Here is a 27,098-nt window from a genome sequence, read left to right as displayed (position 1 = left end):
AAAGACCGCCTAAAAGGTGTTCTCTCTGGAGAATGAAATTGCAAATCCAGACTTGCCCCCTCTCCCAAATTAGATTTTCTAAAATAATTTAATGTAAAATTTTGTTCTAATGATAATAACTACAATAGTAATATAGATTCAATCTTTAAGATAAAACTCACTACCACCAAATATAAAATGCTTTGAGTTAGAAATTATTCTAAAGAGGCAGCTAAATGGTACAGTAGATACCAGTAGTACCAGCCCTTAAGTCAGGAGGACCTGAGTTCAAATCTGCCCTCAGACACTTAATATTTCCTAGCTATGTGACCCTGGGCAAGTCACTTAATCCCACTTGCCTCAGGGGAAAAAAAGAAAAAAAGAAATTATACTAAAGTGGTACAATTGCTTATTGTTACATATGCTTCTTGGTCAAATTGAATCAGCTTGAAATCTTTAGTACTATAAATATCCTTGGGAAGCTATGATGAGAATGGCCAAAATTTAAATCTAAATACATTCACTTGAAATCTTATCCATTAGAAGATCTAAAATTAATCTTCAATTAGTTTAAAGAAAATTGCAATAATAAAAATGAATCTGAAGAGGAATAAAATTATGTAAAATGGTTTAATCTCTAGGATATTAATCTAACTTGGAGCCATAGTGAGGTAGATCTTATCTCTTAGGGGAAAAAATGGTGGACCATAACTGGATGGTCACAAGCAATGGGGGATGCAGGGATGAAGAGAGAGAATTAGCATCTGCTATGGGCCAGGCACTGTGCTAAACACTTTACAAATATTATCTCATTTGGACCTTAGGTGCTGCTATTATCCTTAATTTATAGTTGAGGAAACTGAGACAAACAGAAGTTTAAGTCATTTAAATTGTTCCCAACTCTTCATGACTCCATTTTGGAGTTTTCTTGGTAGATACACTGGAGTGGTTGGCCATTTCCTTCTTCAGCTCATTTTACAGATGAGGAACTCAGACAAACAGGGTGAACTGACTTACCCAGCTGGTGAGAATCTGAGGCTAGATCTGAATTCATGCCTTCCTCATTCCAGGCCCAGCTCTTTATCCACTATATTCCCAGGTATTTTGAAATCTTGGTCCAGAAGAGCAATTGATGTCTATCAAGGTTTGTTATTATTGTTTGAGTCACTTAAGTTTCACCAACTTTTCATGATCCCATTTTGGAGTTTTCTTAGCAAAGGTACTAGAGTGATTTGCCATTTCCTTTCCAGTTCATTTTATAAAAGAGACAACTGAGGCAAAAAAGGTTAAAAGTGACTTGTCCAGGGTCACACAGCTAAGACATGTCTGAGGCCTGATTTGAACTTAGGAAGATGAGTCTTCCTAATTCTAGGCCCAGTAGTCTATCCACTCCTTAGCTGCTCCCTTTATTAAAGTAGAGAGAGCTGAAACTCAACAGATGATGTGACATAAGGCAGTATGAACATTATGAATGAATTCTTCTTAATGGAATATCAATACAATAATGTCATGACTAGAGAATCCAATGAAATCACAGGGGTGAATCAAAAAAAATTATCATAGTACTTTGTTACTGTCTAATTCTTACTGAAGGAGTTATTCAATTTCCAAATATAGATCAGTTTAAACTTGGATTTGATACTTTTGCACACTGAGGTCTTTTAAAAAAAACACCCAGAATTTTATTGATTTCTTTTATTTTTATAGGTCTTTTATTTTTAAAGAAAAAAAAAAGGATACAAAATCTCTAAGGTTGCTGACCAACTGGATGCATCAATTGCATCTTGATGGTCAATTGCAAATCCTTTGCCTCTAATTTGTTAGATTAATTGATCATTCACTTTCCCCAATAATGACATACCTCGTATTACAAAGCCAAAAGTGTTCCCTTCTTTATGTAAAGTAACCTCTGCCGTTCGGAATACAACACCAGATCCTTGTACAGCTGAGGAAAGAAAAAAAAAAGTAAATGTGGAATCGGGAATTTTAAAGTGTAGCATGAAGCAAAATAACTATGGTTTTATATATATATATATATATATATACATATATTGTGTTTAACATATACTTTCATATATTTAACATGTATTGGACTACCTGCCATCTAGGGGAGAGGGTGAGGGGAAGGAGAGAAAAAGCTGGAATAGAAGGTTTTGCAAGGGTCAATGCTGAAAAATTACCCATGCATATATCTTGTAAATAAAAAAGCTATAATAAAAATATTATTAAATATAAAGTGTAGCATGAAATACTCCATATCCTAATTTCAAACAAACATTTGAGTAATTTAAAAAATCAAATGCACACAAATGAGGCAGTATTATATAATGAATGTGACTCTGGATTCAATGTCTGGAAATATAGGTTCTTATACTAGATTCTGACAATAATCTGCTTTGGGAACCTGGCAAAATAAATTCTTTTTACTTTCTTGCTTTATGTAATCAGCAGGATGATATTTAGGTTTCTAAAATTCTTTTCAGGTCTAATAATCAACAGAAGTGTTGAAATTACAAACAAATACCTTTGTGAAAGGGGGGGTGAGGAGGGAATCACCTTCTTACTGAATGTTATAGATTAAGTTGGAAGTAAAATGACAGCTCTTTTCTTTTGATATAATTCCATTGGCAGAGGGAGAATAATTGGGAATCTTGGCTTTTAAAAAATGATAGCAAAGATCTTTTGCAAATATAAATAGCAAATTGGTTTTTTCTTAAAAATATGCCAAACTTTTGGTTTATGAACAGAACAAAATTTCTGAGCTCCAGAACAAAATTTATTTTGGGATATAATTTGCCCAGTTGGCAGAGAATGTCAGAATTCCATTGGCATCGCTTGATTAGACTGTAGCACAAAGATGTTTTGACACGATATGTTTTCTGCCTAAATTGACAATGCTATTAAACAAAGAAGGAACTATAGAGATAAAATTGGCAGGTGAAAAAATAATTGGGGCGAGAAAACCAAAATGGTTAAGCTGTGATTAATTTGATGAGATATCAGCACACTTATTCTATCTTCATGTCTCTTAGTGTGATTGTTTAAAACAATGAAATAGTTTATGGAACAAGGCAGAGGACTCTGTATCAGTTCTGATAGATTTGCACACATATATATTTTTTGATAGAAAAAATTGAGAAATGTGTATTAATGTTTCCAGAATCTAATAGCTTTAATACATAAAACTGTCATCATGAAATTAGGGAATATTGTAAAATGATATTAATAATTATTTATAGGAATAACAAGTAGTTATAATTAAGCATTAATGACAAAAAATTTTAAATGTCACAAATTCAAAACACCCAAAGGAATGAGCATGGTTTTGAAAGGTCACATAATTCAATTTGCAAAACTTGTATCCTATCTGGTCATAATCTAAAATGCAACAACAACAAAATACTTGAATTAAAAGCAACATAACATAAATGAACAGCCTAGCAAATGTTTTTAGTACCTCAATGATTTAATTAAATGGTCTATTCCTGCCACAACACAAATTTCATTTTGTTCCAATCAGCTGGAAACTGTAGGTATGAGTAGCTGTGAATGTGGGAATGTGGTTTTAATTAAAAGAAAAGAAAGATATGTTCTCTCATTTGTATGACACACCAGGGTCCTTGATGAAATTAGTCAAGAATGTTTTGACCTTTCCATTCCTTAAATTTAAATCACTAAGTCAACTTTCAATTAATTACCTGTAGCTAACCTGAAACCCAATTTAATCTTAGACTAGTTTTTTTTCTGCCAGCCCATTTCTACTCTAAGAATGATAACTAATTTTAATATTAGCTTAAGTAAATATGGATTAGGAAGATTAGAATCAAAATCTCACATGTCATTCCTAGACCACATGTAAATGCTTTGCAATTTTCCCATTTTCTTAGATTATTCATATCATTGTGCAAGTAATCAAGAGTTAACTTAATTTTAGTTTAATTCATGAATCTTTAAAAAAACTTGCACGACCTTTCTGGATGGTTGTACATTTACACTTAGTATGCATGAAATGAAAATCATTGCATAATTACTTTATTTACATATATATCTGAGTACACCAAGATAGTTAAGTGGTTTGCCTAAAGAATCAAAATTAGCCAGTAGAAGGTTGCTAAGGTTGGAACATAATCTTCGATAATTTAGGAAACATAATCAGAGTCAAAGCCCACTAACCTGTGATTTTTTGTTTTTTCATTATAATTATGACATTTGCTGTCAATCAATCAAAAAGTATTTATTAAGCACTTACTATCTGTTAGACAATGTGCTAAATGCTATGAATATAAAGAAAGACAAAAACGGTTCCTGCCTTTAAAGGGCTTATGTTTCAGTGGGAGAGGACACAAAATAATCAGGTATATAAAAGATACACACACACACATACACACACACACACACACACACACACACATACACACACACACGATGGAATGTTAACATGGAGGAGAATGCCCTAGTTGACAGGAGGACTGAGAAAGTTTTACATTAATTGTTTTGAAAAATTATAATTTTTTGAAAATGGTCAAGACAACCAACTGACTATGTTACATAAAAAGTTAGAGATATAGTTTCTGAATAATTAATCATTTTATTAATCATGCCAGAGATAATTAATAAAAGGAGTTGTTACAATCTTATATGCTCCAAACCCCTTGATGGAAACCTTTCAATGCTTATATGCCCTTGGAAGAGTGGATGTTCTTGAAGGCGACAATCAACTCTATTGGTTAACAATTAATGAGAAGAATGAATATTATTATGAGAGGTGGGCTTTTTCTAATGAGTCTGGATTTGAACTCAGGTCCTCCTGACTTCAGGGATGGTGCTCTATCCACTACACCAATGAGTTGCCCCTTCTATTTATACTCTTATAGAAATCTTGTATATTGTCTTTAGTCATAGAACACAACATAATATGACTTACCCAGGAGTCAAAGAGCAAATTTCAGATTCAGGGACTTGAATCCAAGTTTTCTTGGCTCTGACGCCAACTTTTTTTAAAATAGTATTTTATTTTTCCAAATACGTATAAAGATAGTTTTCAACACTAACCTTTGCAAAACCTTGCGTTCTAAACTTTTTTCCTTCTTCTCTCCCTTCCCACCAAAACAGCAAGCAATCAAGTATAGATTAAACATGTGATAACAACTTTCTATGTATTATATGCTACTCTCATGTAATGGTGACACAATAGCTATTAAAACATGTCATTTGACTTTTGCCTAAAGCATTCACTTCTCTAAAAGAGTCTCTCTGAGTTACAAGAAGATGAGATTTGAAGGCTAGGAGGGTGTTTGAAGATTATCTATGCAGGAATCAAGAAATTATTATAGCCCTGTATTTGAATGCACCAGGGTAAGAATGTTTTTCCTTTGTTTTTACATTTCTAATTTGATTTTTATATTTATTAATGGAAAAACCATTCTTAGTTTTGGGTCATCCAAAACCACAAAGCCATAAAAACACAAACTGGCAAAATTTATTTTTCTGGTTTAGTTTGCTGATTCCTAGTCTAGTCCAATATCCAGTTTTTTTAGATGAGGAATTTAAGATAGGTTAATATCTTTACAATAGAAAGATATGAGAGGTAGGATAGGATCAAAAGTAAAAATGAAAACATATCAACTTTTAAACTCTTCAACTAAACATAGCAGTAAAGCAAATATGAAGCAGGAACCAGGAGCTTGTCTGCTTTGCTCACTATTCATACTGCATAATTTAACAAAGCTTATCTAAAAGCCAGTTAAAAAAACCTCTTGGAAATTAGCTGATCTATGCTTACCTCTATTCTATAAAGATAGTACCTAGTTTGTGTCTGGCACATAGTAGGTGCTGAGGAAAAAAGACTACTGTTGATGGAAGCACTTAAGTGGTATAACATATTAAAAAGAATGGTAACCATGTAATTTCATTACTGCTTGCTAGTTGGATTAATTTTTACTTAAAAGGCATTGATTCTGCTAAATAAAATCATTCTAAAATAATAAGGAACTAAGAGTTAACAAGTCTACAAAGAGTCCCTGATGACAGAAGAAAAGACTTAAAATTGCTTTAGAAAGAGAGGTCCACTTGGCTCTTTTCAACAGTGAGGTGATTCAGGCCAATTTCAATAAATTTGTGATAGAAAGATGGAAAGTGCATCCAAAGAGAGGGTTTTGGGGACTGAATGTGGATCACAACATAGTATTTTTACCTTTTTGTTTGTTTGCTTTTTTTTCATATTTTTCTCCCTTTGATCTGATCTTTCTTGTGCAGCATGATAAATATAGAAATATGTTTAGAAGAATTGCACATGTTTAACCTATACTGAATTACTTGCTGTCAGGGATGGAGGGGTTAGTGGGAAGAGAGGGAGAAAAATGGAACACAAGCTTTTGCAAGGGTGAATGTCAAAAACTATCTTTGCATATACTTTGAAAAATAAAAAGCTATTATTATAAGAAAGAAAGAGAAAGAAAGAAAGAAAGAAAGAAAAAGAAAGAAAGAAAGAAGAAAGAAAGAAAGAAAGAAAGAAAAAAAAGAAAGAAAGAAAGAAAAAAGAAAAGAAAAAAAAAAAAGAAAAAGAAAAAGAAAGAAAGAAAGAGAAAGAAAAAAAGAAAGAGAAAGAAAGAGAAAGAAAAAAAGAAAGAGAAAGAAAGAAAGAAAAAAAAAAAAAGAAAGAAAGAAAGAAAGAAAGAAAGAAAGAAAGAAAGAAAGAAAGAAAGAAAGAAAGAAAAAGAAAGAAAAAAAGAAAGAAAGTCCTTGAATACATTGCTTAGGAATGGGATGACTTACAGATGGAAGGGAGTTCGTACTCCACTTCGAGAATGACTCTTTCCCCAACATTCTTCAGCAGACTGATGATCTCATCATGGCGGAATTTGGTGAGATTGATTCCATTCACAGCTTTGATGTAGTCGCCCACATCTAACTGATCACTTCTGCAAAATACAGATTTTGTATTTGTCAGCAGTTATTCTCTTCATTCACAAAAGTCACTCTATCCTCCCTCCAACATTCTTTTCATTAACAAACATGTAAGCATTGATAGCTGAGTTAGCAAAACAAAATAACCATATTAACTCTTGTACATGAAATGATGTATCGAGTTCCAAGGCTAACAACAACAATAATGGTGGTAAGCATTTATATAGTGCTATAAGACTTACAAAGCCCATAATTTGATCCTCACTACAGCCCTAAAAGTAAGTATTATTATGATTATCCCCATTTTTCAGATGAAGCTGAGGCTGAGGTGTTAAATGACTTGCCCAACATCACACAACTAATGAGAGTCTGAGACAAGATTAGAACTCAGGTCTTTCTTTCTTCCAAGTCTAACACTCTACTTACTGTGCCACCTATGCAACCATTCCACTTCCATGTTTATACACATTGCTTGGTCATCAGCTACATCCAGTTACGGGGTAGAAAGGACAGTGTACCAGAAATGAACTAGGGAAGTCCTTGGACAAAGCAAAAAAAAAAAAAAAAAAACAAAAACAAAAAAAAAAAACAATCCTCTGTTTGCCTTAGTTTCCTCATCTGCAAGATGGGAATAAAAATATTAACCACCTCACACCTGTTCTAAGGCTCAAATAAGATAATATGTGTAAGGTGCTCAATATTTGTTCCTTCATTCCCCCATCACTGTGCCTCCTTGCCATAAACAATTGCAACTTGGTCATATTTACATTTTTAGCCATATTCTACACATAAGCCAACAAAGATCAATGTGATTAAAGATAAGAATAAAAATTAAGTAATAAAAAATCATAATTCAAAATTGTGAATAATGAATTCATTTCCTATAGACCAAGCTTAAATCCCTCACCTTCCATCAAATCGATTCCAATAATCAATGTGGTAGGAAATCAATTATAATAATATCTCATTTCCTATAGACTTGTTTTAAGCAACAAAGAGAAGAACTGCATGGCAATAAACAGAGCCTTTAATTTACAAAGAAAAAGTCTTTATACTTGTATATGGATCACTTAAAAACAAGCAGTACTTTTGCCTTTGGAAAGCTTTGTTATAAGTCACTCATCTAGAATGTATCTGACCAGGTGAGAGCTCTAAAATGAAGGACTACCTGAACAAGATTAGTGTTATGTAAACCTGTAGATGTTTCAGGTTGATTTCCAGTGAAATCTGCCTTCTTCTCTTGTCTCCTTTGTGAGGAACATTAGAGGGTCTGGAATTCCCTTCCATGGGGAAGTTCTGAGCCTCTCCCAAACAAAGAGGCAACGAAGAAAGAGACTAGGAGTTTCATTATCATTATATGAATAGTTTAATAATATAGGGACACTTACATTAAAAAAAAATGTCTGGGGAGGTCTGGGACAGATGCCAGATAGTTTAATGGATCTCTACATTTCTTCAGTATCCTCCCAACTATGCCAATTATAGGACCTGGAATTCCCTGAACAAGGAAGTTCTGAACCTTCCCCAAACCAAGGGAGTTCCATTTATGATTATATGCACAGTTATTATAATCATATGGACACTTAAATGTAAATCTTTAGTTTTGGGATTTTTGTTTTATACTCTTGCGAGGATAGTTATTTTAAAGCTGTATGTCTGTTTTTTTGTTAATGCTTTTTTTAAAAAAAAATTATTTTTAAATATTCTATTTACATTTTTTAAAATGTCCCATTTAAATTGACATAACTCAAATGTCTTCCCTACTGCCCCCCACAAAAGAAAAGCAATGACAAGCAATGACACTTTCCACCTACAACCTGTTTTTGGTGCAATGACTTATTTGGAGGCTTGCTGAATAAATTTGTCAAAATTTGAAGTTATGAGCAACTGGTTATTTTTAAAAATAACTCTGGAAGACTTCAGAATCCTTCTGGCTTAGCCCAGGGACACCTTGAGAGAAAGAGGGAGAGTTCCAGAAAAATACCCTGCTGTGTTTCTGTTCTGATGTGTTGCCTTGCAGATGGTGCTCGTCACTTATTTATTAGTGACCTTTTTGATGAGGTTTTCATTACTGAAGCCCGCCAATCCACTGTAATTTTTTGGTGAGTGGGACTCTAGCCATGGTTACCTGGCAGCAATTCCTCCTTGTCGAAGGTTGGACACTCTTGGTTTGCCATCCTTGTCGATTCCGCCCGACACTGTAAGCCCTAAAGTAGTGCCTTCTTTCTTCATTAATTCCACAACTGTGGAACCTTTAAATTCCTCTGTTAAAAGAAAATTATTTATTTTTGTTAAATGCAAATAGTATTACATACGCTTTGCATGTATGTGTTTGAGTATATTTAGGGACTGGCTCTTCCCAACTTATCTCATCACTCCTCCCATCCCACCATCAAATTATCTTACATTTTTATGAGGAAAAAGTATCTGTGGGCTCCTTCTATTACAATTCACAATCTATATCATAAAAATCTGCATGAGAATAAATCTGAAGCAGATATTCCATTAAAAGTTATTAAAATAGGTACCAGTGGGGTAGTTCACTCTAGGTTGCCAATAAATAGTCTGACTTGGCTTATGCACAAAAGACAATTTTTTTCCCTCATTGTTCTTTGTCACTCTCAAGTGACCTTTTTATAGAACACTATATTTTAACAACAACAAATAAATTGAGAAGGAAGAATTGAATCATAACACTCCGGATGAATGGGTTCTTTAGAGGACAAAAATCCCACAAAGGTCTATTTTCAATGTGCCTAGAATTATAAGGTCCTTAAGTATCAGTAGGCATGCTGAGGTATAGGAAAGGGGCTGTGGCTGCTTCCAGGAGAAGGGGTCTCCTGCTTGAACATCACTACTTGGGAGACACAGCTTTCTATAGAGGCTAAAGCTACTGCAGAACAATTTGATCCCCAACAGCCTTATTCCATATTTTGACTGCTGACATTTATTTTCATTTCTTGAAGAATGCAGGCAGAATTGCCCTTAAATCACAAAAGTGACTCAAATCAAGGATGACAGAATGTGTCCCAAGTTGACATATGGTATGGCTGGATTTGCCACTGAATTCTTGGATAACTACTTTGGACCCTCCAGTCATGGCTTTTGTAGACTCAGAATACCAGATTTTGAAGCTGGAAGAACCTTAATGAAGTCTGTATGAGTAATAATTAAATGAATAGAGGATGTTTAGCCCAGAGAAAAGAAAATCTGGAGTGGGGAGAGGGAATGAAACATAGTAGTTGTCTTCAAATATTTAAAAGAAGCAATCCTGGGAAAACGGCAGAATTAAAGGTATCTTGAGGGAAAGGTTTTCCCTGACCACACCAAATAATTTAAGAGACTCCTAAATCTAAAACATTCAACACTGCTGGGAAGGAGAAAAGTGAAAGAACCTTTCATGCATGCAATTCTTATTGAAAAAGTCACTGAAGACCAATTCATCAACTTGTTTCTCCTGATGCTCCTATAGCCTTTCTCTAGCTTTTACAGTCTTCATGTTGGCTCAGAGCCACCCTTTCTTTGTAGTAATTTTGATCAACATTTTTCAGATTAAACCTCTTGGTAATTTCCTAGATAGGTCCCTATTCTCAGGGTAGAATAACAGCAGAGATGTTATTCTATATTTCCCTGCTTTCAGCTTTCACCATTTCTCACAGCCTTTGTGCTAGACCAGGGTAGTCTAAGATCCTCATGACATGGGCAATATTAGGCATCCCACTTCTGGAGATATTCCCTGGAACATGTCCTAGATAAAATCCTATTCTCAAGACCAATTGAGGTCTATAAATCAGACCAACCCTGAGCTTTAAAACATCAAATCAAATTACATCATAGATGTGTCTTTAATCATCTTTAATGGTCCATGCACTGGGGGATAGCTCCTGCCTTCAAGAAAGTTACATATTAATCTAATCGAACATTACCCTAACCACAACAATATGGAAGCACTAATGTACAAACAAGACATTTCCAGGATAAATTGGAAACAATCAACAAAGGGAAGGAATTAGGATTAAGGGGATTGGGAAAGGTTCCCTGAAAAGCTGGGATTTTAGCTAAGACTAAAAAAAGGTCAAGAAGCAGAGGTAAAAGGACGAAAAAATGTTATTGGCTCTCAAAATTCAAAGAGTTGGAAGATGAGTATCTTGTCCAAGGAACAGCAAGGAAGCCAGTGTAGCTGGATCATCAAAGGAGTAAGATATAGGAAAACTAGAAAGGTAGAAGGGGCCAGGTAACAGTTTTAAATGCCAAAAAGAAGACTGTTCTTTTTGATTCTGAAAGTAAGAGAGAGGCACTGGAGTTTGCTGAAGGAAGGCAGCATGTTCAGATTGACACTTTAGGAAGAATGCTTTGGTGGCTGAGTAGTAGGTGAACTGCAGTGGGTTCAGAGCTGAGGCAGAGAGACCAACCAAAATGTTATGGTAGTAGTCTGGAATGAGGTTATGAGGACTAGGATGCTCCAAAATTGTACCAGTGTCAGAGGAAAGGAGAGTTGTCGGGAAGACAAGAGATGGCTATGGAGTAATGTGGAGCATGGTGCGGCAACCAAAAATGCAGCACTGAGTATTATGGCATAGGAGGAAACTAGTAGAAGCAATTTGTTTAAAGTGTCAGTTAACCCAAAATAGAAAGTGGACCCTCCACTTATCTTTCCTCCTCAGTCCTAATAAGTTAGCCTAAGAACTGAAGACAGCATTTGCAAAGAGGATGCTGGAGCTCAAAAGAGTATTAAATGTCAAGATAAAATAAGTCCTACTCCATTGTTCACTCAGAATCTATTTACAATAATGTTCACTATCTGAAGGAAATAGTTAAAATAAAGGGGACAACAAAGCATGGGCCAGAACTAGTAGCTTTGACTATAGAAAGAAAAGAATTGGGGATAAATAATTTTTTTCAGCAAGGATACCACAGAAACATCAGAATAGCAATGACTGAGAAAGTTGACTGAGAAGTAGAAATAAACAAGGATTAAAGAAAGAAAATTTCTTTACATTTCAAAATACACAATAAAATAGTCAAAATCCTCTGAGGTTGGTCAAAATATCACAACAAATTCTGCAATGTCCCTTGAAACAAAAGTTGTCATCCCTAGTTCAACCCCCACTACTATCACTACCAACTATCTCCAGGATGCTTCAGAAGGACAAGGAATTCTGCAACAATATTAAAGAAATAACATGAAAATGAGTACTCCAACCAAAGCCTGAAGAATTTAAAACAAGACATAGATTCATACTATAATAGTAGATTATAGACTATGGAAATTGGAACGTGAGAAAGAAACATTAAGGAAAATGATGAAATGTAATGGGCTGAGGCTTGAGTTGATGCACTGAGGTCCCAAGCACATGAGGCTAAATAGCAATTGGACCATACTCTATTAATGTATATGCTTGGAGAAAGAATGGCCCCCGCCCACTCTTTGTGCGAGTCCTGATGTGTTGTATAAGAAATGACGATTTTGATGGGTGGAGGCAGGGGATTGGCAAAGGAAGGGGAAGGAGAGACTTTTGGCATTGCCATTGCCATGGTTTGCTCAGCTCAGAACTCTCTCTGTTAGCTGGCTTCCTGTCGCAACTGCCCATATTGCTATCGCAATCTTTCTTGCCTATATTTGCTATCACAATCCTTATTCATCTCTTCACTTCAATAAATATTGAAGATTTTTCCCTCAACCTGAGTTCCTGACTCCAGCTGATTTTAAATACACGGTCATTACAATGGAATAAGAATAACATAAGGATTATTTTTTTTTAGAAAAAATATGAAAAAGAAAATCTCAATATAGTACTTGAAGAAATCATATATGAAAAATGTCCAAAAATATTGGAAGCACAAGAAAAATGCAATAGAATCCACAGAACACTAACAATCAACATATATTAAATATATATAACCACTATGTTAGGTACTGGAGATACTAGTACAAAGAACAATTTACACTGCAATTGGGGACATATAACAGGTACATATAAAATATGCAACACACATATAAAGTGAATAAATATAAATATATATGAAGTAATTAACAATAAGGTAGTTTAAGGAGGAAGGCACTATAAGAACGGAATCAGGAAAAGTTTCATATAGGAAATGTTATATGAGCTATGTAGAAAGAAAAAGAAGAATTCTATGAGGTAGAAATAGGGAAGGACAGCTAGTGCATGCAGACAAGAAATGGAATGACATGTTTAGGGACAAAGAGAATGCCAATTTGGCAAGTTTGTAATGTGTGAAATGGGGAGTAGTGTCTATTGTTGCTGAAAAAGAAAGGAGTGATCAGGCTGTGTTGGTCATCAAGAAATAAACAAGGAAGTTTATATTTTATCCTAAAGGACCATGGACTTAATAGAGTTGGCAAGTAGGGAAATCATATGATTAAATCCACCCATAAGGAAAAGTACTTTGCCCTCAGTGTGTAGGATGCATTAGAATCGTGAAATACTTAAGGCAGGGAGATCAAAGAGATGGTTGTTGCAGTAATCTAGGTGAGAAGCAATGAGGACCTGACTTAAGGTTATAGATGTGGAGAGTAGAAAGAAGGGGATGAGTGTAAGAAATATCATAAAGGGAGACATGACAAGATTTGTAAATGAATGGAGAGCTGTTTGTTGTAAGGATGAATGAGAAGACCTGGATAAAGCTGAGATTCCAAACTTCGGAGACTGTAAAGATGGTGATGTCTTCATCAGAAATAGGGAAGTATGAAAGAAGGGAATCTAGGGGGAAAGATAATGAGTTCCGTTTTGGACATACTGGGTTTAAGATGTCTTCTGTACATCCAGCTTGGGATATTCAACAGACTATTGATGATCAAGGAATGAAGCTCAGGAAAAAACTGGGATGGCCAGAAACATAAATCAGGGATTTATCTGCATGGAAATGATAGCTAATGGAATCTGATGAAATTATTGAAAGTATAGAGGGAGCAAAAGGATCTAGGACAGGATTCTAGGCAACATTCACAGTCAGAAGGCATGATGTGGATGATGAGCCAGCAGTCAGAAAGATAGGAGATGCATCAGGGAGAGGGTGGTGCCTTAAAATTTAAAAAAAAAAGTTTTCAAGAAGAGAGCATAATTGGAAGCGTCAAAAAAGGTAGAAAGGTTGAGAAGAACAAGGACTGACAAAAGATCATCAGAAGTTAAAGGAGAGGAGAGGGGGAAGAGAGGAGAGAACAGAGACAGACAGTAGACTCAGAAAGATACAGAGAGAGAGAGAGAAAGGGAGGAGGAGGAGGAGGAGGAAGAGGAGAAGGAAAAGAAGGAGGAGGAAGAGAAAAGGAGAAGAAGGAAGAGAAGGAGGAGAAGAAGAAGGAGGAGGAAGAGGAGGAGGAGAAGGAGAAGGAGGAGACAAAGAAGAAGGAGAAGAAGGATGGAGAAAGGGAAGGAGAAGAAGGATGGAGAAAAGGAAGGAGAAGAAGGAGGAAGAGGAAGAGGAGAAGGAGAAAAGGAAGGAGAAGAAGGAAAAGAAGAAGAAGAAGGTAGGGAAGAAGAGGAAGAGAAAGATGAAAAAGAGGAGGAGGAGGAGGAGATGGAGGTAAAGGTAACTAATGTGGAGAACTTTATTGAAGAGTTTGGCCAAGAAAGGGAGAAGAGACAGATGATAGCTGAAAGGATTTTTTTCAAGATTGGGGAAGATTTGGGCATATTTGAAAGTAGTAATAACGGAATTGATTGGGAGAGCTTGAAGATTTGAGGTAAGAGGATGATTAAGTATACAGTCTGCTGGAGAATATGGGAGGAGGAAAGATTGGCAAGAAGAATCAACTTGTCAGAAACTGGATGACAGAAATTTCAAGTTTATTTCACCAAGAAATATCATAATCAAATGTGTCAAACCACAACAAACAAATTTTGCTGACAGACATAAATCCGTATATACAGAAGCATAAATATATAGTCATATCTATCTTCAAATTGTAAGGAGAAAAAATCAAACTATCAAAAGATTATTCTGTGGCTACCATGATTCAAAAGAAAAACTAAAGATAATAGAAAGAACAAAGGAGATTAATTGGTACCCCAAAGTAATAATTAAGCCCTGCAAAGCAAGCTTAATCATCAAAGAAAATAATTACATGTTGAGTAAAAAGAATGAATCCAAATCATTCTTTCAAATAAATTCAGGGGGAGCTGTGTATGGAACAAGAAAACTAACCAAACAGCAAGAAATATTTTGAGATGATAATGAAAAAATAGTAAATGAAATGTTTGTTTTCATGGGACTAGGACTAAACAAGAATACGAATGAATTCTTTTATTGGCTGGTTGTTTTTGCTTTTAAAATAAATCACTTCGAACACTGATAGCAAGAAGACAGAAAACACATCAAAAGGATAAATAATCTAAGAAGTAAAAGGTGTAATTTTAGTAGGTTATAGGAATATGGACACTTTAGAAGATGTTAACCACATCTAGGGATCCACTGCTTAAATAAAGTAGAAAAGAGTAGCTTAGCCCCTGGATTGATAGGTCTTATTCTTTTCATAACGAGAGGATGAGAAGAAGCAGGTAGTTTTGGAATCAGAGAAGTAAAGTTCCAATCTCAATTATATGTGTAACAGTAGCCAACTTTACTGCTTTGGTCTTAGTTTTTTCAGTGTTAAATGAGGTGGTTTGTCTAACTGAAAGGTTCTTAATCTTTTTTGTGTCATGGAATACAGTATTTCTCAGAATGATGCTTTTGAATAATGAAAGACAATGCTAAAATTTAGAGGTTCACAAAAATATAAAATGTCATTTTCCCATCCATATTCATGGACCCGCTGAAATTTATCCATTGCAACAATGAGGATCAATGGAAGCTAGTTTAAGAAGCTAGTTAAAAAGACTAAATGATCACCTGATGGAAGCTTTAACCACCACCACCCCCAAGAGGTCATTCTTCAAAAGTAATAGAAAAGTTACAAGGGATGGAAATATATTAATCTTGTCTACATTCACCTTTTGGGGAAAACTTCAACTGCATAACACAAAAATCATCTATAATAATGATTGGTTTTGTGGGTAAGTATAAGTAATTATCTATACCATTATTTCATGAGCCAAGATTTAACAGGAGTATGCAAGATAAATGTTTAACAACGAGCTTTCAAAAAAAAAGTATAGCAGACACATTTTAAAATTAACTCTCCATTATTAACATTTTCTCTACACTCTATTAAGTTTAGACAATCAACCAAAAAGAAAACAGTCAAATCCTGATTTGTATTGCTTGCCAGCTTCGGAAGAATAAAGTGCCCCTGTAGAAAATTTAACAATCAGAAGTCAATTTGAACTGGCTCTGACACACCACTGGCTAAGAAAGTCTATTACTCTCCTAAATGCTTCCTCTATTCCCTTATAAGCTCTAAAGTTGCACAGATAGACTTAACTTAGTTTGATCTATTAAAAATTAAAATCCCTTAAAAAAAAAAAAAAGCAAATACTCTTTGGAGATACTACCTTGAACTTCTTTGGAGTGATTTATAACTTAACATGAATGAATTTTGGAGCATTTCATTACAGTGATGTTTGCTTATAGGAAGAGGGAGGACATATAAGCAATGAATGAAAAGGGATGCTAGGTATAGGATGTGGCCCTGCCTAAACTTATTAACCAATCTACTGATAGTGGTTCTTCAAAAGCACACAAAGATGGAACCCTCCAGGCAAAAAGAAAAAAAATAAGTCAGGATTTGAAAAACTGTTTTATTAAAATGTGTTGAATCAAAGGAATGTTAACTGCCAATAAGAATCTCAAATCCAAAAGGATCTACTAACTTTTTAATGGATATTTTCAAAGAGGGGGAGGGGAAGAAATGTATGACTCAGGAGTTTCCTTTCTGCTAACCTGTGCTCCTGACTTAACTAATGAATCTTTTTATGTGCTCCTTGGGGCTTAATGTATGCATAATGGACTAATGGCAAAGAGAAATGAAGACAGATGCATTCATTTGCATGAGCTAACTTATTACATAGCTGGGCTTACTGAACAAAGACTACCGTAGAGCACTGAAACCCTAGGAAGTCCAAATGTACTGACAATTTCTTTCTTCTGTGATTTAAATTGCAAATATCTCCCACCAAATTAAGCAGGACCTTCCAGGAGAGACTGCAGTATATGCACATTAATAACAAACACAGAACATTAAATGAACAACTAGTAGGGAATGAGGAGCTTCTGAATTTCAGGCTTTTCTTAATCAGCCATATTTAATTATTGAAGGACAGAAATATCAGGTTTACAATAGATCAATAGTAATAATAGCTGACATTTATCTAAGACTTTAAGGTTGGCATTGCACTTTGCCTACCTTATCTCATTTGATCCTTACAACAACTGAGGGAAAAGGCACTTTCCTCCCTCATATTGTAAAGCAGTAATATCCAAAACTGATTAAAAGAGAAAAATCACACCAGTGGAATGGACTAGGAAGAATCAGAAATAACTGAGCTCAATAATACAGTATTCAATAAATCTGAGAACATTTGATTCTTGGGGGAAGAACCCCTTATTTGATAAGAACTTCTAGGAAAATAGTAAAGATAGGTAAAAATTGCATTTAGAACAATTTACACCTTATTTCACAAGCCCCAATTGTATTTAACTATAATATAAAAGGTCAAGCCATTAAGAAAAAATAAATGTGAATATTATCAGGCATTGCTAAAACTAGAAGGCTTTCTCAATAAACAAGGATGGAAGTGGTCACAAAACAGAAAATAAATCATTTTGATTATATTAAACTGAAAATCTTTTGGACAAACAAAATCAATGCAACTAGAATAAAAAGTGAAATTGGGGCAACTATATAATACAGTGAATAAAGTGGACAGAGTGCGATAGAGATCAGAAAGACTGGAACTCAAATAGATTGACTCTGAGCAAGTCACTTAGCCTCAGTTTCCTTGTCTATAAAATGAGGATAATAACACCTACATCCCAGGATTATTGTGAAGATCAAATGAGAGAATAATTGTAAAATGTAAAGCATAGTGGCTGGCACATTATAAGCACTACATAAATGTTAACTATTATTATTGTGGTTATTATTATTGAATAAGAAAACATCTTTGCATTAAATATATTTAACAAGGCTATGAAATCCAAGATGTATACAAAATTCACACAAATATATGAGACTAAGAGCTATTCCCCTAACAGTAAATGGTCAAAGGATATGAATAACCAAATTTCAAAATAATTTCAAAGTATTCATAACCATATGGAAGGCTATTCTAAATGAATGCAATAAGAAAACAGCCAATTAAATCAACTGTACAATTTTTCTTTACATGCAGCAAACTATGAAAAATGGCAAAAAATGAAAATGCTCAATTTTAAAGAGACAACAGAATGGCAGATATTAATTTATTATTGCTAGAGCTATGAAGTTGTCCAACTTCATATATAAAAGCAATATAGAACTGTGATGAAAAAATAAATAACTAAAATATCTATGTCCTTTTTGCCTAGAGATACTGGTACTAGGCATGTATCACATGGAGGTCAAAGAGAGAAAGAAAAATCTCAAGTATATCAAACGATTCATAGAAGCACTTTTTGTGGGAAGAAAAAAACTGGAAAGAAATTAGACACTCATGAATTGTGGAAATGAAAAAAAATAAAAAAAATAATAGCATGTGCATATAATGCTATAGGAAATGACAGAGATCAAGGACTCAGAAGTATAAGAAAATTTATATGAATGAATGCAAAGTGAAAAGAGCAGCACCCAGAGCAATAATAAGCACAATGAGTGGAACAATATTGAAAGAGAAAGGAATAACAACAATAAAGAGAAAGGAATAACAGCAATAACACCAAAAACTGAAAACTACAATTATAATGACTAGTCTTGTTCCTGGAGAAGAGATGAAAAAATACATTTCTTCTTCTTTCCAGAGGTAGGTGATAATGAATGTAAAAACACTGCATATACTATCAGACTTGACTTATCCATTGGTTAGGTAAGCTGAACTGTCTTTTTTCTTTTGTTACAAGCAGTGACTGACTGGGTAGAGGAGGGGAGAAGCATTCAGAAATGAAGGTGATATAAAAACTGAATAAATCAATAAAAAATTAAACAAATCTCCCCCACCCCCTACCAATGAATCTTTGAAGAACACAGGTAATATATTCTTTTTAGAGATGAAGAATGATGGCTCCTAAAGGTAAAATGACTTGTCCAGAATTATGCAATTAAGAGGTGGGGTCTAATAGAAGCCAATCTGCTAGTTCAAAGTTCATTTTATTATGCTAACTTCTCTTCCTTAGTAGTTTCATTAGTAAACTAAAATGAACATGTTCATCTAGAGACTCTTATAAAAATACAATAGGTTTTCACTTCTTGCCTTTTGCTCAGTCATTAAATCCTGATAATTCTTAAAACTAAAAGGTTTAAAATAACATATATTTGACTCTGTAAGGACTTAGCTAAAATGTTTAACAACAATAACAACAAAAAACAACAACAACAAAAAACCCAAACAATTACTTATTAAGTATATACCTAGTGCTAGGCACTTCACTAATATTATCTCATTTAATCCTCATAACTATTAGAGAAGGGAGGCTGCTATTATCATCCCCAATTCACATGTGAGGAAATTAAAGAAGGCAGAAATTAATTTAATCTAGGGTTATACAGCTAATAAATATCTGAGCCTGCATTTGAACTCAGGTCTTTCTAAGTCCAGGATTATCTACTCTACTGCACCACATACATGACTACTTCTTACGTATCTGGGCTTTCATACACAGTTGAGCATTTCATTTTAAAAGGCAAACTATTTATTTTATTATGGCATGTCATATTTAATAATGCTTTACAGTATTTACTATTCTATTTTCTAACATAATAATCATATGATTATTGAAATTATTTTTCAAGAATGCCATTTTAAGCTGTTAAAAGCATAATTGTTACCAAATATAAAATGTTACAAAGGTGTTCTACATAAATATGCTTCTATCTATACAAACACAAACAATATATACATGTATATGTATACATACAGATACAGATAAATAGGTAATATACACTATATATCTACAAACACACACAAATATGTGTATTTACATACATTATATATATGGAATTACCACTTTCTTATATGATCATTTTATTTGCTGAAAAGGTCAGGAAAAAATATTTGTTGGAGAAACAGAAATTTAGCTTGAAAAGAAGCATAGACAGTGCAGAGAAGCAGAGAAACTAAGAGAAAACAATTCTTAGACAGCTATACTAAGAGGATCTGAGGTTAGAGGCAAAAGTACCCATTAATGCTCTCTTCAACAATGAGATAATTGAGGTCAGTTCCAATGATGATGAAAAGAGCCATCTACACCCAAAGAAAGGACTGTGGGGACTGAATATGGATCACAAGATAGCATTTTTACCCTTTTTGTTGTTGTTTGCTTGAATTTTGTTTTCTTTTTCATTTTTTCCTTTTTGATCTGATTTTTCTTGTGTAGCAAGATAACTTTATAAATATGTATGCAAATATATTGGATTTAACATATATCTTAACATATTTACATGTATTGGATTACCTGCCAGCTAGGGGAGAGGATGAGGGGGAAATCTGGAACTCTATGCATACGTTTTGAAAATAAAAAACTTTAATAAAAATAAAATGTAAAAAAGTACCCACTGATGTTAAAGATTACTATAATGCATTATTTCTTAGCCGGTAATATGAAGATGACTAGTTTCATAACTTCAGAGTTTACTTCTAGGAAATCATGAGTCAAAGAACTATTTGGGGACTATTAGATAACTGTATAATATTCTAATTATATTAGCATAATGAATATTTGCATCATATATGATAGAAATATGGATTTGGGTTTTTTTTTTGTCTAAGAGAGAAAGATACGAGGAGGTCCTGACATTAGAAGTCACAGCAGAAACTATGGTCTTTTTTTCTAGATACAATTTAAGAAGAAACAGAAGCTACTGAGAGAAATTACTTACAGAAGACAGAACACAGAAGCTGACAGTACTAAAAAGTTGGGAGAAGAGAAACTGAGAAATGACAAACAACAACATAGCTAAGAATCTAATGGGAACTAAGCACCACTGATACCAGCTGGCTAAAATAGTTTATACTGAGCTGAGATGACTGCAGGAAAGCTCTGATGCTGGGAGCTGATATGACTGAAGGAAAATATCCTATGCTGTATGATGAGTTAGCCTACCTTATTCTTTAGTGCCATTTGCAATCTGAAAGAGGAGAACCACTTTAAAATCTTGTCTACGTTGCTCTATATAATTTCAGAAGGAGAAACTCTTCAAAGTTTACAGATATGAAGTGAATATCTTTATAGATTCCAGGATTAAAGGAAACTCCTTTTCCTGAAGTAGCATGTGCTACCTTAATACCTAATCAAAAGAACAGAATTGGAAATCTCTGGAGACCTAAGATCTTAACACTGTTTAAAGTGGCCCAATATTATTAGAAAAATAGCCTCATTCAGCAGGAGAGAGGAGAGGCTTAGAATAGGAACAGGTGACTCAGTATAGATTGCTATCCAGAAAGACCACAATATTCAGGGCTACAGTTTGAATCATGAGCTGTCCCAGGTATATATGAATTTCCTTACCCATGTTTCTCACTGCTAGGTTTCTATAAGTTTGTGCTCACTATACCCCAATCCTCCTACCCCCCAGTGACCCTGATTCAAAAAATGGATTCTTATTGGATGCAATGATGGTTATGTGAGTATTCTTTATTTTACCTTCTCTTGAGCAAATGCTTTGTTGATTATTCTTGCTTTGTCTTTTTGATTAGTAAATGTTTCATGATTAAGAGCTAATGATGCCATTGAAACTTATTATGTAAATGAGAAGCAAAGTGAAGGCTCTAAACCACAGCTGTGAGTAGTAGGTATTAATTTTCATCACACACTTTACATTCTTGTGAGTACACTTATATACATACATGTATACTTGTTGTCACTATATAATTTTCATTGTAGTTTACATTAAATGACAGCTGCCTACAATAGAAGGGCTATATAAGCAAACAATTAACATATAAGCCAAGGCTAGACTTAACTGGAAGGGCAGATAGATAACTCAGAAGATAAAGTACTAAGTATTCAGGAATCAGGAGGATGCGAGTTCAAATCTTGTCTCAGACACTTATTAGATGTTTGATCTTAAGCAAATCATTTAACTCTGAGTGCCTCAGTTTCCTCATCTGTAAAATGAACTGGAGAAGGAAATAGCAAATCATACCAGTCTATTTGTTAAGAAAATTCCAAAGGCATCACAAGGAGTTGGACATGACTGAAAAACAACTGAAAACCAAAAAATGGAGATAATAATGAATGTAATGTCTGCCTCAAAGATTTTGTTGAGGTTCATGATGTAATGTATATTGAATACTTTGCTGACTTTAAAGAACTACATAATGCCTTAATGACAATGATGATGATGTTGATGTCAATGTAAGATAAATGTATCTATGTGTGTGTGTTTTTGTGTGTGTAAGTTCTAAGTACCACTCATTCCTGTGTTGTTGAAAAGAGTCCTTACTAAGATGTGTATCTACAGTGAGTTATCGAACACTTAGTCCACCGAGAAGGTCATACAATTCTTCTGAAAATAATAACTTTGGGCTGAAACACATCAGGCAGTACTCCCTTCTCAATATCTAGAAAAACATTCTTGCTCTCTGTTCAACTCAATAATGTATTCTCACATTGAAATACATTTTTCTCTCCTATCTCAAATCTCAATACATATTTCCAGGGAAAATATCACTATTTGTCTTTTTTGTTGTAATTTTTTTCTTTTGGTCTTAGCAGTTTCCATATGTGGTCTGAATAGAATGTTCACTCACTTTTTATCAGCCCCAAGATTTATGCTCTTTATGAACACAAAAGAGAAGACATTTTTCCTTCGTAAATATAATTTCCTACCAGCTTCTTTAAAATGTCATTGAAGAATATTGTTCAAAGCCCTGGAGAACACTTCAGTAATTTCCTCCTTCACCCAGGTGAAAAAGGATATCTCTGTCAACTAAAGAAAAGCATCAACAATCAACACCTTAGAATGCTTTGGGGAAATTACTTAAATTAAAAGAATCACACTAATGTTTCATACTTACTGAATTTCTTAGATTGAATTATCAGCAATGGTATAAGTAACAATTCTTTCCTTCTTCCTGCTGACCTATCTTTCTGCTTTCTATAGACAGATTGAAGGTAAGAGAGAAAATGTTGGAATAATTGATGGCACAAGACCTAGAGAAGTCAAGAGAAGAAGGATATGAGGATAAAGGGTGACTTTGAAAAGGAAAAAGACCATCTCTTCCTCTAAGTTAGGAAGACAAGAGAAAAGAATAGATGAAGATAGAAAAATATATTTTTAGGTGTGATATAAGGAAGAAAAGGGAGTTCATGAAATATGATTTTAAAGGGCTATAAAATTATGCATATCCTTTGACCTAACATCCTTGTGACTTACTACTACTAATCCCAAAAGAGATTCTGAAAAAAAAAAAGGAAAAGGACTTATGTGTACAAAATTATTTATAGCATCTTTTTTGTCAGGGCAAAGAATTGGAAACTGAAGCGGGGGGTGTCCATTAGTTGGGGAATAGTTGAATAAATTGAATATGTAATTATGATGGATTTTTTTTTTTTTTTTTTTTTTGCTGAGGCAATTGGGGTTTTGATTTGCCTAGAGTCACACAGTTAGAAAGTGTTAAGTGTCTGAGGCCACACTTGAACTTAGGTCCTCCTGACTTCAGGGCTGGTGCTCTATCCACTGTACCACCTAGCTGCACCTATGATGGATTTTTTTTGGGGTGGGGTGGGGGTGGGTGAAGGATGAGCAGGATGCTCTCAGAAAACCTGGAAAGTCCTCCATGTACTCAAGCAAAGTGAAATGTACTGTATACAAATGATCATGATTCCACAACTACTATGTAGGACTTTTGATGAAAAATGCTATTACATACTGAAAGAAAGAATTGATTGCATCTGAATACAAATTGAAGCATACTATCTTTTTAAACTTTATTTTTCTTAAAGGTTTTTTTTTTGGGGGGGAAAGGAGGAAATCTATCTTTTCTTTCACAACAATTTTTATGGATATGTTTTGCATAACGTCACATGTGCCTTTGGGAGATGGGGATGAGGATCAAGGAAGAGAATCTGGAACTCAAAGTTTTAAAAACAAATGTAAAATTTGTTTTACATGTAACTGGGAAAATAAAAACATGTAATATGAAATATGATCTTTATTTTTCTCAGTAAAGTAGGAGAAGAGAAAATGAGTAAAGGTTAGTTTTGAGGCTACATGGAAAGAATGTTTGTCATAGTTCTCAAGAGAGTGAAATAAATTTTTAAAAAGTCATGCACCAATTCTCAGCTAATTCAGAATACATAATAGGAATTTATATGGTGCTCAGTAAACATAGTAGTATCTTCTCCCAGTATTGTTCAGAGGCTTAAAAGAAGAATGGGAGAAGAGAAATAGCTAGGGTGCATCCAGGGTTGAAGACTGGAAGGATGTGAATAGCAGAAAAGCAAAAAGAGTGATGAAAAGACAGGGAAAGGAGGCATGCATGGCCTAATCTCTGGTTTATATATTTACTCTAACTCAAAAATAAATAATTTGATTAAGTTTTAACTTAACTCAACCCTGTAAGAACAGTTACAATGTAAAATATAATCAGAAAACATATTAAGGCAGATGATTGAAAGTAAGGCTTCACTTCAGTTTATAAATATTTATTACTTGTCTACCCCTATAGTTAATATTCTTGTTTGCCCAGTGCTAAATATATGCAAAATAATAAATATATGTAAAATATGTATAAAACGTGGAAAATATGTCAATGTGCATGAAATATATAAAACCTATGTCAATATGTGTAAAATGTGCATTATAAATATGGTCCTTGCCCTGAATGAATTTATAACTTTATTAAATTTAATATACATGGGAAAATGAGAGAACAAACAAGATAGAATATTAAGCCACTAAAATGTGACACAGACAGATGGGGCTATAGGAGGATGTAAAGGAAGAAATTGAGGTAGGAAAAGATTGAAGATTTAGTAGAACAGTTAGGACTTGGATTGGGCTTCAAAGAATGGGCAGAATTTGACTAAGTAAAGAAAAGTGAGGAGAATGGTTAAGAGTTGGAGGGATGATTTCTATCTATTTAATTAGAACAATTAATGTTTTCACTTAATTAGAAAAAAAGCTACAACTTATGTGAATTAATTTATGGCAAAGTAGACAAAACTATAATAATATATAGATACATATAAATCTATCTATCTACACTTAATACACATATACATAGGCTTGTGAATGCACATAGATATGCAAGCCAGCATGCAATCTTATGTAGATTAAACATGCACAATTCTTCTAACCATAGCTACTCATGTTTTTAAACGGTTTCTTGTGAATTAGGAGAAGGTTCCCCTTAAGTTATAATTATTTTACCGATCATATATAGGGTGCATAGCATTCACTGATTAATTCATTCAACAAATATGCATTATTAATCAAAAGGCAATAAGCTAGATCCAGAATTAAAGAGGAAGAAAGAAGGTTGTTGGGCTGCCTTGGAGAAACTGTCGAGTTCCTTTAAAAAGCCCAAATCTCTTTCTGAACCAGCTTTGTAATACCAAGAGTTTACTGGCATAAGTTGAGAACACTAAAGTTTACAAAGAATTGAAAATGACTATCACACATATGACAACGAAATGGCAAATGATGGGTTTAAGTAGACATATGACAAACAAAAAATTTTAAAGGAGAAATGAATTAAAAGATATCATCAAACAAATATATGAGTGAAAAACAATGGCTGATCTGTGAGGGAAGCTAATCCATGAAGAATCTGCATACTTTATGTGGTCTCACTGCAGGAGAAACCGAGGAAGACTTCCAGTGCTTTGGGGAGATCTCTTATCATGAATCTATTTGAATGAATATTTGTGCACATACACAAATCTATATTGTGTCTGAATATAGATACACATAAATCTACAAATGAGTGCACAATGTATATACATATATGCATGCACTTGTATATATATAGTATATATATAAAAATTATAGACATATATGTGTATATACTTTATATATGCATGTCTATGTATATTCACAAGACTGGGTATATGTCTATTCAGTGTGGATAGATAAAGATTTATATGAATGTATATACACATTTATGTATAGATAGATATTGAGGATGGCTAGGTGGCTCAGTGAATAGAGTGCCAGATCTGAAGTCAGGAACACTCATCTTCCTTAGTTCAAATCCAACCTCAGACATTTCCTAGCTATGTGATCCTGGATAAGTCACTCAACCCTTCTTGCCTTAGTTTCCCCATTTATGGGAAGAAAATGACAACTCACTCAATGACAAAGTCAGATAAAGATATATGGATATCCATGTAGCTTCATGTGGTTAAAATGAAAGTTCTTTGATGGTAGTTCATTTCAGTCTCTATAATACTAAATCATTTCCTGGAAGATCTAGGTACTTAAAAAATAATACAAATGGAAAAAATGAGTCCAAATATATTAAAACCATAGGAGGGTGAAGAGAGGCCATAAGGAGTGATCACTTTTGTCTGGAGGAGTAGGGAGGGGTCAAGGAAAGCTGCATGAAAGAAGTATCACTTGAGCAGGGCTTTGAAGGAAGAGAAGGATTTCAATAGGCAGCAATGTTGAGGGAGGATTGTATTGAGTCCTTTTATTCTGATAACATAACAGAGCATAGTAAATATGAAAAAATAATCGTGGTTCACAAAATGGTTTCATTGAAATCACAGGCAGGAAGAATGATTTCTTTAAAATCACATTTTTTCCTCCTTAACAATTACCGTACCCACATCTGCCACTTTATTCCATTTCCAGAGTCTGTTTACCAGGAAGATACAGAAGTGAGAGCACAATGGTGGGGCATATCAATGAGGCTTGAACAAAAGCTGCAGCAACCAAAAAATGAATCACACCCTTCTTTACCCACTATAATTTCAGCTTGGCTTGATGTGTAAACGACTCTACATTGCAAGCTTGCATCCAGCTGCAGGGGATTCAGAATATATCCCTATCAAAGAGAAGTGTTAAATTCTATTTTGTATTTTTAATGTTGATACATTCCGGCTATTTCCTTAAACTTTTCCTGAATTGGTGGCAAACTGGGACCAATGAAGCATTTTCATTATTTAACTTTCTC

The 27,098-nt window shown here is 34.1% G+C and overlaps 1 protein-coding gene across 1 annotated transcript in view; it reads right to left on the bottom strand.

Moving 5' to 3' along the window:
* The window catches only part of GRIP1 (glutamate receptor interacting protein 1), a 309,316-nt gene that overhangs the window by 187,109 nt on the left and 95,109 nt on the right, over window positions 1–27,098 (bottom strand). Inside the window, exons 5-7 of the mRNA XM_051962442.1 lie at window positions 9,014–9,149; window positions 6,754–6,899; window positions 1,841–1,924 (exon numbers count right to left, since the gene is read on the bottom strand). Of these exons, the coding sequence (XP_051818402.1) occupies window positions 1,841–1,924; window positions 6,754–6,899; window positions 9,014–9,149 (366 nt within the window). The remainder of the gene's footprint in view (window positions 1–1,840; window positions 1,925–6,753; window positions 6,900–9,013; window positions 9,150–27,098) is intronic.

The sequence above is a fragment of the Antechinus flavipes genome, chromosome 5 (assembly GCF_016432865.1).
Source record: "Antechinus flavipes isolate AdamAnt ecotype Samford, QLD, Australia chromosome 5, AdamAnt_v2, whole genome shotgun sequence".
Taxonomy (NCBI): domain Eukaryota; kingdom Metazoa; phylum Chordata; class Mammalia; order Dasyuromorphia; family Dasyuridae; genus Antechinus; species Antechinus flavipes.
The sequence above is the reverse complement of the archived record's forward strand: the minus strand, read 5'-3'. Positions and strand labels throughout refer to the sequence as shown.